Source organism: Artemia sp. Qi Xiang Cuo, chromosome 14 (assembly GCF_049724085.1).
Source record: "Artemia sp. Qi Xiang Cuo chromosome 14, ASM4972408v1, whole genome shotgun sequence".
NCBI classification, from domain to species: domain Eukaryota; kingdom Metazoa; phylum Arthropoda; class Branchiopoda; order Anostraca; family Artemiidae; genus Artemia; species Artemia sp. Qi Xiang Cuo.
This window is the reverse complement of record NC_142807.1, coordinates 32,402,409-32,416,931: the sequence shown is the minus strand read 5'-3', so window position 1 is coordinate 32,416,931 and position 14,523 is coordinate 32,402,409. Positions and strand designations below refer to the sequence as shown.

Genomic DNA, 14,523 nt, shown 5'->3' with positions numbered 1-14,523 from the left:
CTTGGTTACTAAATGGGGCATTCTTAGTAATGGCCGAAAAGCAAGATTTTGGCAACCTGATTTTCCATTAACAGAACGTGCTCTAGCCATTGTGTCTTTTCCTTTATTGTGGTTTAAGCGGAGTCAAAATAAACTTTTCGCACCGCTTATTGTTTGATATACAGTCGTTCGAAGGGATTACTTGAAAGTACCCCTAGACAAATCCTTTGGTAAAACTGGTAACCATCTTCCTAGGCATTTTCATAAGCGATGCTGTCAAGTTGGTCAAACGTCAAGTTATCTAGCATCACCTCTTGTTCCTAACTTATTCCTTGTTTAAGTAGACATAGACATAGGTTTATTGAGATCGAACAGCGTAGCCATGGATAATTTATGTCGTATTTAAAAAAATATGGAGAGAAAAAAAAAATACAAATAACACTATAATAAAAATATAAGAACACTAACACTTGAATAATACTGCAAACACTAAGTTTTGCTGTCTGCTTTTACGAAAAAGGGGACAAACCTGTTTTTGTAGCGCTTGGTCCTGCAGACCAGAGGTTGTAGCTTCGACTGGGATCTGGTTCTGTGGTTAACAGGAGCATCGGGTGGGATGATCAGTCTGTAATGGGCGAAGATAGCAGTGACTTGCCGAGGGACATGATCAGTGATAATCGTCTGTCGCTGAGAGATTCAAGGTTCAGTTCTTGCAAGAGTTTGTTGTAGTCGTCACTTCTGTTACCAACGATTATGTTAACAGCTCGTTTCTGCAAAGATTCAAGGTCATCGCAAAGGTAGTGGGTGCTCTGGACAAAAGGTCCCCAGACAGCGACGACGTATTCGAGTAGAGGTCTCACATACGTAATGTAGGCATTTTTTAGGCTTTGAGTGTCGCAGCCAAACCTGCGCATCAGGACTAGGGTCTGAAGTGATGCATTGCCAGCCTTAATAACCTTCTCCACGTGTTCGGTGAATGTGCAGTCCATCGATAATGTGACTCCGAGGATTTTTGCAGATGGAACAACAGGGAAAGGGACTTGCGGGAATTACAGATCACGTTTTAAGGGGCAAAACCTGAGGATCATTGATTTATCTGCATTCAGTGTCAGCTTGTAACGTTCACAGTCCTCAGAGAAGGATGCCAGAAGGGTCTCGCTGAACTGACGTTCGATTACACCTTCTCTCACGAGGTATTTGAGGACAAATGATAAATCGTCGACGAATTTGAGTCGCTCTTCGAAATTCTGAAGGAGGAAGTTGACGAGGGAGATAAACATGAAACCAGCAAGTCTTGTACCCTGAGGGGCACCACAGGTAAGTTTAGACCAGTATGAGATCAAGTCACCTTCAAACAATGGAAATACACACTGTATTCTGTCCTGAAGGAAGCTCATCACTAATGCAAGAGACCGCTTTTGTGCGCCCATTGCTCGCATATTTTTTGCTGCCGTAAGATGACAAATCAGGTCAAATACCTTCCTGAAATCGGCGAGAGCTAGGTCAATGAAGGTACTGCCCTTGTCAAGCCACTTAAAGATAATGTCAACTAGGCGCACGAGATATATCGAGGTATTGCAACCTTTGAGGCCGCCATACTGGTAACGGTCTATGTTTTCCCGCGTTTGCTTGAGCAATTCACGCAGGATGAATGACTCGGTGACTTTTGCGAAGGTAGATGTGATTGATATCGGTCGTAACTCGTTGCAAGATTTGGGTGTTTTAGTCTTCGGTATAACACGCACAAATGCGCGTTTCCAGCACGACGGGAAAGTTGACTGGGCGAAACATTATCTGATTATGTGTCCAAGCGGCTTGGCCAGGAAAAGAGAGAACTCTCGTATTAACCTTATAGGCAGCTCTTCAGGAAAAGAGCTACTGGATGGACTCAACTTGTTCAGCTCTTTGAAAACTTGATACTCAACTATTTCGATTTCACCTTCGTCAGGGCATATTGACAGTATATTCTCTATTTCAGTGTTAGTTGGGGCAGGAAAGGATGTACAAATGTCAGTAAAGTAATTGTTGACGTCATTTGCACTCACGTGTGACCCATCATCGTTCAGAATACGGATACTGGATGATACTGTTTTTCCAGCAATCTGCCGTACTAGACGGTGCCATTTACGGGGATCCTTTTTTATTTCAGGGTCCGAAAGGGATTTTCCGAAGGACTTTCTTGCCTCGCGACAAAGGTTAACGACTTTGTTTCTTAATAATCGTAACAACGTTGCGTCACCACTTGACTGCCTTACAGTGGTTTTCTCGCGAATCAGCTGTTTTATTTTTGGAGTGATCCAGGGCTTGTCAGATTCGCTCACGACAAATTACTTTTCCGGGAAAACTTCTAAGTATTTGTCATAGAGTAGGGACTGAAATATTTCTGCTTTCCTGTTGACATCGCTTTCGTTGTATACTTCGCTGAAGCAGTGAGTACCAACCCACATTCCGTGCGTATTAATAGCAGACTTTGTGATAGGTCTCCGGAGTACTTTTATTTTCTTAAGCTTCCTGATTTCACTTTTTGCCTTCATCAGCAGAGTGTGATGGTCCGATTTGCCCAATGGCCCGTTCGAAGACACGTCTTTGTAATATGGAGCAAGGTTTGTAAGAATAAAGTCTAGGGTGCTCCCGGTCACATGGGTGGGTATCTTGACCACTTGTGACATACCCAGCGTATTAGCAAGCCATTGTTTCTTTGTTTGGTTGAAGTCACCAGCTATTATGAAGCCCGGGCGGCTATACCGCTGACGTAATGTGTCTAACGTAGACTGAAGGTAGGATACCAACAGCCGTCTGTTCTTGGCGCTTTCAGGATAGTAGATACTTGCGATAATGATGCAAGAGACATCTCGTGGTAAATGTTTTGGCTTGCATAATGCCCAGATCGCTTCATGGTTAGGGTAGAGTTTGACGTTAATTTACAAACCTATTCTTGCAGCCTGAACTACTAAAACTGGCCAAAACCCGTTCAATTTGCGAGCAATAGTATCTAGGGCACCCAAATCGTAATCGATTACATAATCTAAGACTCTCATAATCTAAGTTTAGGAAAGTTTCAATTCATGCCATATTCTAGCACTACCTTTGCTATATTCCTTTAGACAAAGGCCAAAAGGGCATAGAAATGGATTTAGACACAACACTGCTTAAATCCTGATTCCACACCAAGCTAAGTACTAACCTCGCATCCCACAACGACAACACCAATATTATTCCAACACACAGTAATTATCTAATCAACGTGATCAAACAGTTCCTGGTAATAAAATGGAAATAAAGAGTAACACGTGCCAATAATAACAAAGACCCTAAAAAAAGGGAAATTTGAAACAAAACATACATCAAGAGAATCTACATTTTACGCTGATTCTAAATGCACAGAGTCATTTAATCTTGAACAAAACTGATTACCATCAAATTCTAGATCCCCGATAGTTCCGTAACAGTGTTTCAAGCCCCCGACAACAAAAATACAACATTTCTTATTTTTTTGTCATGAACAGCTTTTTATTAGTTGTTCTTTGCTTTAATGTTTTTTTCATTATTTTCATACGGCATTATCCCATCAAAACAGTAGTTGTAGAATTTCAAAAGAGGTCCCACTCAAATTTAAATCACGGGTTGTAGTGCTCTTTAGCGCACTAAAAGCGCACCGCCCCCTGCCATTTTTCTTTCCCATGACCTATCTTGGCCATAAATGTTGAAGCGTTAAAATCTCAAGGTAGGCACGTTAAGAAGAAATAGCAAAATGTAAAAAAATAGATCTTCAAAGATAGTCCAGCCCCCGGTGCAAGGGCCAAAAATTATGAAGATTTGATCATTACATACATACACGGAGATTCTGAAATATATCTTCGAAGAAAAGTAGACTTTCTTTTTGAACTCAGGGGACACAACCCAAATTTCTGCAAATTTAAAGTAAAAAAGTTAATTAACAGAATACATTAGATAGATGAGAATATTATATCGTGTTCGAATTAGGATTTCAAATAAATTTTGGCAAGGAATTGTAGGTTCCAATTGAAATTCCCTTGTTTATATAAACGAACAAATTATGTAAATACCATATTCCAGGCCCAATGGCTAATTGATCAAGTTTAGCATGAAGGAAAGCATATTGCAACATTTTGAAGTGGACATTGATGATGGATTTAGTAGAGCATGGTTGAAGGACTCTCTGCCACCCTTGTCCTCTAAAGTACATACTAAAGGGTTGTGCAAATCGAAAGTCGAAGAAAATTGGAAAAGATCCCTTGTCCAACTGACACAAAATGAGAAGTGAGATTGAAAGCCAAAATGGTTATCCTAATTATAAAAATTTATACATATAAGGATTATATGTCTGGAGGCAAATGTCTCTAAACTACTCAAAATATATGACTTTAAAACAAAATAAACTGAAAAACAGTTTTTTTCCAAATGAAAGACAAAATAGCGACAATAAAACCGAAAATAAACACCATCCTGTAAATGAGAGGAGATGCGTGTCCATAAAAAAAAGTGACCATATTTAGGAACCCACAAATAACAATGACTGGTCAAGATTGCCAGCTTTGGCACCGTTACAAGTTAGCTTCAGAAAACTAGACACTGAATACAGGTCTAGATGATCATCATTCGCTTTTTTTTTCTCAGATACATTGACTTTATTCATATACAAAGATACAATGAAAAAAAGGGAAGAAAACACAAAACAAAAGCTGAAAATTGCACAGTACTGACTTTAGAAATCACCGCCTTCAAATCACTTCTTTTTCTTGGGGACGAGCGACGAAATCAAGCTTGCCTGCCTTTTCGACACTTTCTGCTGTATGCACTCGTTTTTCTTGGCGGTTTCTCTTTCTTCACTTAGCCTTTTCGTTGCTGCTTCAACCATTGCCTGGGCAATCCCAATTTCCACGAGGTCTTTCGCTTTTATCGCCTTCTTTAGTTTTTCATTAGCTTCCTCGATCAGCTTATCAGTAACTTTTCTTTGTTCAGTGTGATTCGATTTTATGTCTTTGAGATTTTATTCCAATGCTTCAATCTTTTTCTTTTCGCTTGCTATCAGCTACTCGTTTTCTTTCTGCTTGGCAAGTTTCTCTTTTTCCTCCTTTCGACGCGCTTCCATCTCATCTTTTTTCTTACGCTCATTTTCAAGATGGGCAAAAAAAAGCCACATTTTAGGCTAAAATGTGACTCTATTTTTTTATCAAAGCTTTCAGGAAAAAATACCCTCACACAAGAGCAGAAAGTTCCGAAAGTTTTCTCTGTTTCCGGGAATAAAAATATTTATTTATCTGCATTGGCGTCAAACAATTCAATTTTCAAACAAAACTTCTTTACGCATAATCTTTAAATAGCACACTTATGAATTAGCAAGTGGGCATACATTTCACTCTAAATGCTTTCAATAACACATTTATCAAACTTTAGCATAAATAGAGTGGGGAGGGAAGGGGTGGCATCCCTCACCTGTTTAAAAGACAGTTTGCGTACGTTTTCAGTTGTAATATCACTTCTTAATTTCATTTCAAAAGCACATTTGCTTAGTTAAATACCGTACAATAGGTAAGACAAAATGGAATTAAAAGCAAACATAAAAAGTGCGTCTCCTTAAAACCAACAGAAAGAAAAAAATCAATGAAAAAAAAAAAAAAAAAAACAACGAACGAGACTGCGGCCAGTGGAGAGAAAAGACGAAAAATGTAAAACAACGCGGATATTTCGCCTGTATCAAAACAAGGCATCTTCAGCACTTGAGAAACACAAGAAGAACAAGATAAAAAAACAAATAAAACCACCACCAAAAAAAAAAATGTACAATTGGCGCAAACTAATCCACGTAGGGAAAAGATGCTATTAGATTTACTTCAGTGAGAACACCAGAGCAACTGATGTAAAATAAAAAAAAAAAAAAAACTGGAAATTACGTTAATTATTCTGTTGCGAAATAATCATCTTGTAGGCTATTATTGAAGCAAATCTTTTTTGTCTAGTAGGTAAAATAGTCCCCTGGTGATTATTTAAGATCTTAATTCCCTTATTGACTGTTGATTCACTTTTTAAAAGATTATCATAAATTGAGTCAATTTAAATTACCTGTGTCCCTATCTCGAAAGGTTAGCAAACATATGTTTTTTAATTTCAATGGCTTCTCTCGCCCATTGAGTATAAACCCTATCTTGTGAAATAGCTAAGGCCTCATCAAATTGTACAAAATGATCTGGTTGAAACCAAATATGTTCTGCTAAGGCTGAAACAAAAGTTTTCGGAGGCTTGCTTAATTGTAGGGTTTTTTCTATTGAGTTTCGATGCTCAATAAATCTTTCCACAAATTGTTGATGAGTCCTACCAATATAGAACATCCCACAAAACACGGAATCTTATACACCCCACTTACTAAATTTCCCCGGGTTAAATCCTTTCCAGAACTAAAGAAACTACCCATTGGTCTCAACGATTGGAAACATGTATCGATGTTAAATTTACGCAAAATCCGTGAAAGCTTCTCACCCAAACACAATCCACGTCGTTTTACATTTTTCGTCTTTTCTCTCCACTGGCCGCAGTCTCGTTTTTTTGTTTTTTTTTCATTGAGTTTTTTCTCTCTGCTGGTTTTTTGTCATGGCTGGCCAGTTTGGCTTAAGATCTTCCATGCGTCTTCTTAAACAAGGATCTCACCATTTTCCAGATCTACTTATATATCAAATCTTTAGTAGCCTACAACATTACACTCCCTTTAGACGAGGATTTCCCCTGAAATGCTATTTTATTTATGTACCATATAAAGCAATTACATTAGGTCTTTCTAAGTCTTTAAAAGCCCTTCTTCCCACCCTTCTTTTTCAAGACCTATAGGTCGTAGGTATCAAGCGGAAACCCCGTATCTGATCGAATTTGCGGTTTCTATTTTCTGACACAGACCAACTATCCAAAAACTGTACGTCGAATGGTTCGTATTTCGATTACCACCGACTCACAGTTAATGAGTTACATCCATGCTAAAAATAACGAATATCTGATTAACATAGAGGACTGTCAAGTGGAAACCACGTACCTTGCAGCTTCCTCCACAGGGCATAAGTTACCTCCAGAAGAAAAAAATTGTTAGCAGTGAAGCAACTACATCACAATCACAAGCAAGATATATATTACTCTTATTGAATTGCTAACACTAACTACCACATTGTTAGGCAAGCGTGTTGATTACAGGGTGGTGAACGTGCTGAATGGCGGTTAGAAGTTTCTGGTGGCACCTCAAAGAATCGCAAAAGCGTTGGAGATGCAGAAAATGTAGAGGATTTGGAGTGTGAAGAGAACCGTCTTTTTTTTTCAAAAAAATTGTCAAGTTATTTTCTTCAGTAGCCATGCTGTCAAGAAGAAACAAGCCCTATGTAACCAAGATAAGCTTGAAGACTCTGATGGAGAACGACAGCAGCTCCAAGGATTAGAGCAAAAATTCTTCAGGATTCGACTACATTCCCAGTAAAGTAACTCTGAACCAAAACCCAAATCTGTTCAGTTCGCTTTGAACGACTTACCTCATCAACCAGTTTTAGATCTGCCTGAAGCTAGTCTCGCAAGTGACGAACATACCAGCAATGAAGCCTTGGATTCAGGGGATAAAGAAGCAGGCACAACTAGTCCAAAAGAATTCAGAGAGGCAACCTCAGACATGAAAGAAGCTGCTGTTCAAGACCAAATGACTGAATCTGCTTTAGAAAGGGAGGGAGATCTTCCAATTAAGAAAAGTGTGCAAATAAAAGCAAGGAAATAAAAACCTTGACAGCTTAGGTAAAAGAGTATGAAAGAGAGCTGAGAAAAGGCGGAGCTAAAATTATTGCAAGAGAAATCAGGCCTAACCCAAGTCCGAATCAAGGTGTAAGTTTTGCAAAACCTTTTCAGATGAACAAAGCAAGAAGATCTTTGTGAAACATTGAGAGTTTTGCAATACAATCTGACAGAAAGATTTTTTGTGTGTCCTCTCTCATTGATAACCTGTTTCAGAGGTCAATTCTGAAAGCAGATACAAGAAGAAAGAACACTGCTAGATATTTTATTTCATATGATGATCTCAACAAGCAGAAAATTTGTCTGAAATTCGGTAGTACAACCTTAGATCTCAGGGAGTTTGTTATAACAAACAGGACCGAGAACAAAGGGCCCGGATTTTCTGAAATAAATGATAAAAATCAGATCCTCCCAATAAAATATCCACGGATGTCTATAAGCATGCAAGAGGCTGAACAAAAGACTTTCCTGATGTGTAATCCCATTAACACTGTCCTTTTACAACCAAGAAATACAGACTGTCCAATGAGCACTGAGGAAAAAATCTAAAGCTCACTCTTGCTCAGGGGTCCTCCGCGAACATCCTTAGCGAGTTTAACTTTAGCTTCAACAATCCAAGGAAGGATAAGCGCGTGCTCGTGAAAAGGTGGCCTGCACAAACCCGATAATAGAGAGGAAAGCAACCAGTCACTACATAGAAGCCACCTATCAATGTGCCACCCATGTCACGTGACCAGTGTCACGTTTACGTGTTCTTTGAACTAGAAAAGCCTAGCACATTACATGGCGAGGGAATGTTGATTGGATTTTCTTGAATTAGACTTGCTGTGATTTTACAGATTAGGAGAATGTGACTAAGAATGGATATTGATTTTTCGGGGAGCAGAAGAACGGAGACTCAGGGGCAAATGAAATAGCGACTTTTTTGCGGTGGATTAAGAGTTGATAGTAGAGAAACAGTCAATACAGAATGCCTGTCTCATGACTGCTACGGTGGTCAGAACAGAAAACGCCAAAGACTTGCGATGTTCTTTTAAATTCTTCAACAGTTTAAAAGCATTCAGATAATTGAGCTAACGTTCGTTCATTCAGGTCATTCGCTAATGACCTTAGACAGCACGCATTCTGCGATTTAATATAATGTAGGAGGAATCATAGTGTACGTGTCAAGGCAATAGATGACTTTACTCCAAACTGAAGAATCTCGCTCCCTATATTGTCGAGGAACTGATGTTAAAACACATTATAGACTGGAAGGCAGCACAAGATGCTATAATCCCATCTGCTGTGTGGGACACAACCGAACGTAAAGTTATGTGAGTAAACTGAGGTTAGTAAAGTATAGAAGGGACTAATCGGTTGTAACGTCTCATACTAGTTTCGCAGATATAGATGAAAGGCAGGTTAAGTTTAGTCACAAAAAAGTGCTAAAAGCAGCTTACGGTGCTGAAATCCCTGTTTAAAAACTGAACAAGAGAGATCTCGTGACCCTTTGCAAGAAGAAGTTGCCCTTCCATCGTGAATACAAAAGTTTTAAAACTTCGAAGGGCATGAAAGAGACCCTTCTTGAGACGGGTGAAGACGAAGAAGCAGAAAAAAAGCGGATAGTCTGAGGAATAGCCGATGGCTGAGTGATATACAATCTGTACTTTTTGTATTCGAGTTTAGGATAAAAACACTTTACCTGAATTGCATGGATTGCCAAGATACGTGTTTTCCGCTTGACAGTCTGCCATAAGGTTATTCATAATGGTCCTACGTCAATTTTAAATTCTTGGACAACCTGGATGAAACTCTAGGCAGGTGTGCCTTTCCAAAAACTAACACACAAGTATTTGTCCAATAAGAGAGTCATACTTACTCCCACCATTTACCCCTGCCATTTAAATATTTTTGCCTCTCAATTACTTGGACTATCTGTCATGTCTTTTTCCTACAATTAGCCATGTCTTGATGCCTACTGCAAAATACTTGATTTTCAATTCAATTGATTTTTTCGATCGGAAACCAAGTATCGGCTTTTCTGTCGAAACTGCTTTAGTTGAGTTGTTTCGGCTCTTCATACGAGATCCGGCGTAAAAAGTTGGCTATCTAGTGTGAAGGTTTCAACAGCATAACTACTAAAGAAAAAAATTAATGTTTTTTCACCTCCTGAAAAACTTTATAAAGGGAGATACGCGGTTTTCGCTTGTCACCGAAGAGGTATACGCCAGGGCAAAAAATTTATTGACATTACCATCATATGATATCAATAATGAACTGTCCGTCCATATGAATCGGTTGACAAGACTCTTGTTTGTTAACAGGCTATGGAACTCAATGTTGTCTCTTGTAACACAAATGAATTTAGGCAAATAATAAATATAAATTTAGTGTCAACTGAGGGAATTCTTTGGTTTAACAAAAGACTATATCTATTCCCAAAGAGCATTGCCCAATTGTGTTTTACATAAACTTAAATCTCTAGAAATATCAGAACTTCTAATTTTCTATTACTTTATACCTCAAGCAGTCAAACAGTAATTGTGCTTAAGTTGACATAACTTCATTTCTGATGCAAAACGGCTCGCTTATAACGGATACAGCAAAACTGACAAGTTACTCAAGCCATGTAGGGTCAATACATCCTTTAAACACAAACAGAGATGTGACTCAGTAGCATAGATTATAACTAATGTACTTTTTTTTCAGAAGTCTCAATTAAAATGTTTCAACGCAGACGGTATACCGTAATGGAACATAAGCTTGGCATAAAAACAGATGAAATTTGCTGCAAAATATTTTTATCCCGAAAACAGAGCTACTTAAGCCCAGGGCATATGTTTATACTTTGTGGAAGCCAAGGCAACAATTAATGAATCCATCCTTTCTTCATTTTCAACTGGTCCAGTTAATCTTAGATATTAAATAGTTAACTATGTTTTATTCTAATACAGTGTTCGAGTTTCTACTTTTTTGCAATTACTCTTTTCATTTACCAAGAGAGTAAATTAAACTCACATCTCAGCTTGTCCATTATTTTGCCAGCTGCCATTGTTGCCAAAGCGACTTTCACCGAAAATAAGCGCAGACTCTTTCCGGGTCGACTGAAAATGACAACAGCTATACTTAAATATACATATATAAAGTACAGGGTATGAAATATCGTGAGCGTAAAGATAGATTTTCCAGTAGAAATGGCTTAGGAAAGATGAATATTATGATATATTTTGTTTCTTTTTTTTTCACAATACAACAAGAAAAGAAAAAGAAATAATTTATGCAAACATAGGCTAACAACGTCTCCGGTTTGAGCGACTGCCCATTTGTTTTTATATATTTTTTATGATCGTCTTGTCCTTTCTATTTTTGACTATAAAAAAAAATATGTAACATTGGTCAAAAATCAAAATAGAATTCACAGCCATACCGCTGTGTCTAGACTTGTTCTAATCGTGACTCATTCCCAAAGAACTGGACCATACTGTCAAATCTCTACTTCCACTAAGCAATATACGTATTCAAGCGACTTTTGGAAGTTGTATCAGTCATCTTCAGAAATTCTTATTTTCCTGCACGACATCTGTCTTGCTAACCCTGTGGTAGCACAACGAATTATGCTACCACGACCCCATGGACCAGCAATGCCTCTGGAGGATCTTTATCATTCTACAGTATAGACCTGTCTTGCTAGTCACTTTCCCCAAGCAAATGGCAAAGTGTTCAAATCCACAAATAGAAGTTTTGGATGTAATTAAAAATTGATGGCTTTGAGTCAACTTTAATCAAGCATTTAGTCCAAGCATTTATCAGCCCCTTTGCAAAGGTAAACATATTTATTGATTACCAGTGACGAAAATCAACAGCAGTCGATTACAATAAGCTACACTGAACACGGTGGTATGTCTTGGTGCTTTGATTCTACTTTTTAACATTGTTTTCTTGATTTTTTTTTAAATATTGCACAACACTTAAAATATTTAAAAAAAGTAGGGTTTTGCTTACAATTTCAGACATCTTTACTTTCCATTAAAAATTTTTTTACATACAACCCGTTTTAACATTTTTTTTTTCAATCTAGACGTGTAGGAGGTTAAAATTATAATATTGCTTAAATTTTTCTTTTTAAAGTCCTGTGAAGATACTGAAAAAAAGGACCATATATCTGAGTGGGAGTATAATTACTCGTTTTTAGTTTGACCATTAGAAAACTACAATGAGTGAGATCTGGTGGGATTAAATTACAACTCGTCTCTGGTGGTCGGCAATTACGATCTGCGATTAGTAAGACCCCACAAGAATGGCTTCAATCCAATGGCACAGGACCACCCCTGAAATAAGAGCTGAGAATAAGCCGGCTTATAGGGAACAAGTACAAAAACTACTAATAACATTGTAGTGAAACAAAAGTAACTACAACTTTAGAGAGAATATACAAAATGATTTTCATTTTGTCTTACAGACAAAATTGAAAAATAAAGTCTAGAAGTTAGTTAGGATAAAGTTAGAAAAATAAAGTAAAGTAGAAGGACTGTAAGGACTATTAGATAGTGAAGCTTCAAGAGAATTGGACTGGATAATAGCAGATCAAAAGGGAGCATCTTTTCATGATTTGAAAACAAAGACTCGTTTGATGAAAATTACATAGTCAGCATATGTCATTTTACAATAGGATGCCTTGATATAGGGGAAAAGTGGATACATTGAGACATGCGTACTTCCAACAGAAAATATGGAATAAAAAAAAGTTGTCAAGGCGCATCGCATTTGTCATTTATCGCTAAGACCATGGACGAAAAATAGTGGCTTAGATGAATTTTTTTCAAAGTATTGAGGTGAGAAGTTTTCTGTAAATTTTGAAAAAATTTAGTGTGCAAGATTTTGAAGTTATTTAAGATAACCTCAGTTGGGGAAAAGCATTAGTTCAGTTGAAATTGACCAATTTCTTGGCTTTCTTTTGGTATATTCTTCAATTTGGCCGCCCACCATCTACTGGTAGTGAAGCAATTTTTTTCTAGAACAGTGCCTATGGGGTACTCTGGGATATTTGGTCCAGGTTACCTTAGGACACGTCTAGTACATTGTGTCCCAGGGCACCCAAATACTTACGAGCTGTTAGTAATCCTAACGAGTGGGAAGGGGGGACGCTAAATTTATTTAGGAGCTGAAGGAGGGTGAAAAACACATTAGCTATATGGATGATGTATTTAACATGGATATCCCACTTTAAATTTGAAGAAATTGTGACGCCAAGTAGTTTAAATGAGGAAACACAAATTTTAGGAGGGATAGGATTAAGAAAACAGGGCGAGGATTTGAGGGAACAAATCGGCATTATCAAGGCATCTTCTCTTTCGCTGAGGAACACAAACTTCCAAGATGGGAGTTGCCTTTTCAAGAAGTTGACAAAGTAACCATTACCTAGTTCCTCTAGGACTTCACCAGTATAAAAATTTGAACCCTTCTTGCCTTTATACTCCACCAAAACGAAATCACTCAGTTTTATCTCATCTGTTTTGTTTTGCTCCATGGCAACCCTTAGGTTTTCAGATCCGAAAGAGTCTTCCGAGTTTTCGTCACAAATAACATCATGCTCCTCTTCACTTTTGTCACGGAAGTTAAGTATTGTTTTGATCATGCCTTGACCAAAAGGTTAAGTATTTTTTTTTTATCATCCCTGCTCCACTTGTAGTTTGCAGAGCTGGGAGAAAATCACTCTCTTGCCAGACATCAGTGTCGAAAGGGAAGATACCAGGCTTCGAAAACCCACTGACAATGTTTGCAGGGGTGAATGCTTTTGGGAAGGATTCTTCAAGCAACTGACTTATTCCGTACTCAATCACTGCTCTGCCTGGGCGAGTATGGGCGGATTCATTCCAGCTTTCTTGATCTTACTGCGGGCTCGTTTTGTTCTCAGGGTTCTTGATGGAGCTCCTCCCGGAACTGCTGCTGTTGCAAGTGTTAGCCTGTTAATGCCTGGATGACAAATAATCTATCTACATATGCGGTTGAATGAGAGAAACTGGCAAAATTATGTTGCTGTAGTGCTTACCTTTGTGACTTGAAACTGAAAACAAATTTGTATTTACAACTATGTCCCAGAGCATCGTGCAACTGTCCCATAGTACCCAGCTCATGGGTACTATGGGACAAAATCAGTGCATTCAGAAAACAAACGGGCTCAATCTCTGTTACAAACTGTAAAAAATGAAAAAAAATATGTTAAAATGCAAAATGATTAGGCTACTGAGAGCCGGTTGATTCAGTAATATTGAGTCACAAATGCCTGAGATATACATCTTGAAGCTGAACATGTCCCAGGGTACCCACTTCTCCCCAAAATGAATTGCATGAAAAAACAACTCAACTTGACATAGCGTCATGATTACGCCCTGTGAAGCCCCAAGATACCGGCCATAGCAAGACGGGAACGATATTACAGAGCCGATCTTTGGTTATATAAAGAGCCTAAGTGAAACCACCTCTCTTGCTAGTTTTAATTTTCACAAAATTTCAACAAAAAAAGTGCTTTAAATAGAAGTGATAGTGAAAAGCCGTATTTTTTTCTCAAATGTAAAATGGATCAAGGAGAAGTTCTTTTTATCTAACTGTACTTAATCTTTTATTTAGCAGAGAGCTCAAAGTCTTCATCTAATTTGTCTAACTAAAACCGTTTCCCTCCTCCAAAATATTCCACTGAATGTTTAGTCAAAGTTATGTATCTTTTTACATTTGGTTCTTAAATGATGATTGCAGTGAAGCAAATTAATTAAATAGAGGGATAAAAAG

The 14,523-nt window shown here is 38.0% G+C and overlaps 1 protein-coding gene across 2 annotated transcripts in view; it reads right to left on the bottom strand.

Annotated features, from left to right (window-relative positions):
* LOC148944376 (dystrobrevin alpha-like) overlaps positions 1-14,523 on the bottom strand; it is an 84,592-nt gene that overhangs the window by 53,335 nt on the left and 16,734 nt on the right. For both annotated transcript variants that reach the window (XM_089099822.1, XM_089099824.1), the window contains exon 4: positions 10,756-10,841. In XM_089099822.1, coding sequence (XP_088955948.1) covers positions 10,756-10,841 — 86 coding nt within the window. The remainder of the gene's footprint in view (positions 1-10,755; positions 10,842-14,523) is intronic.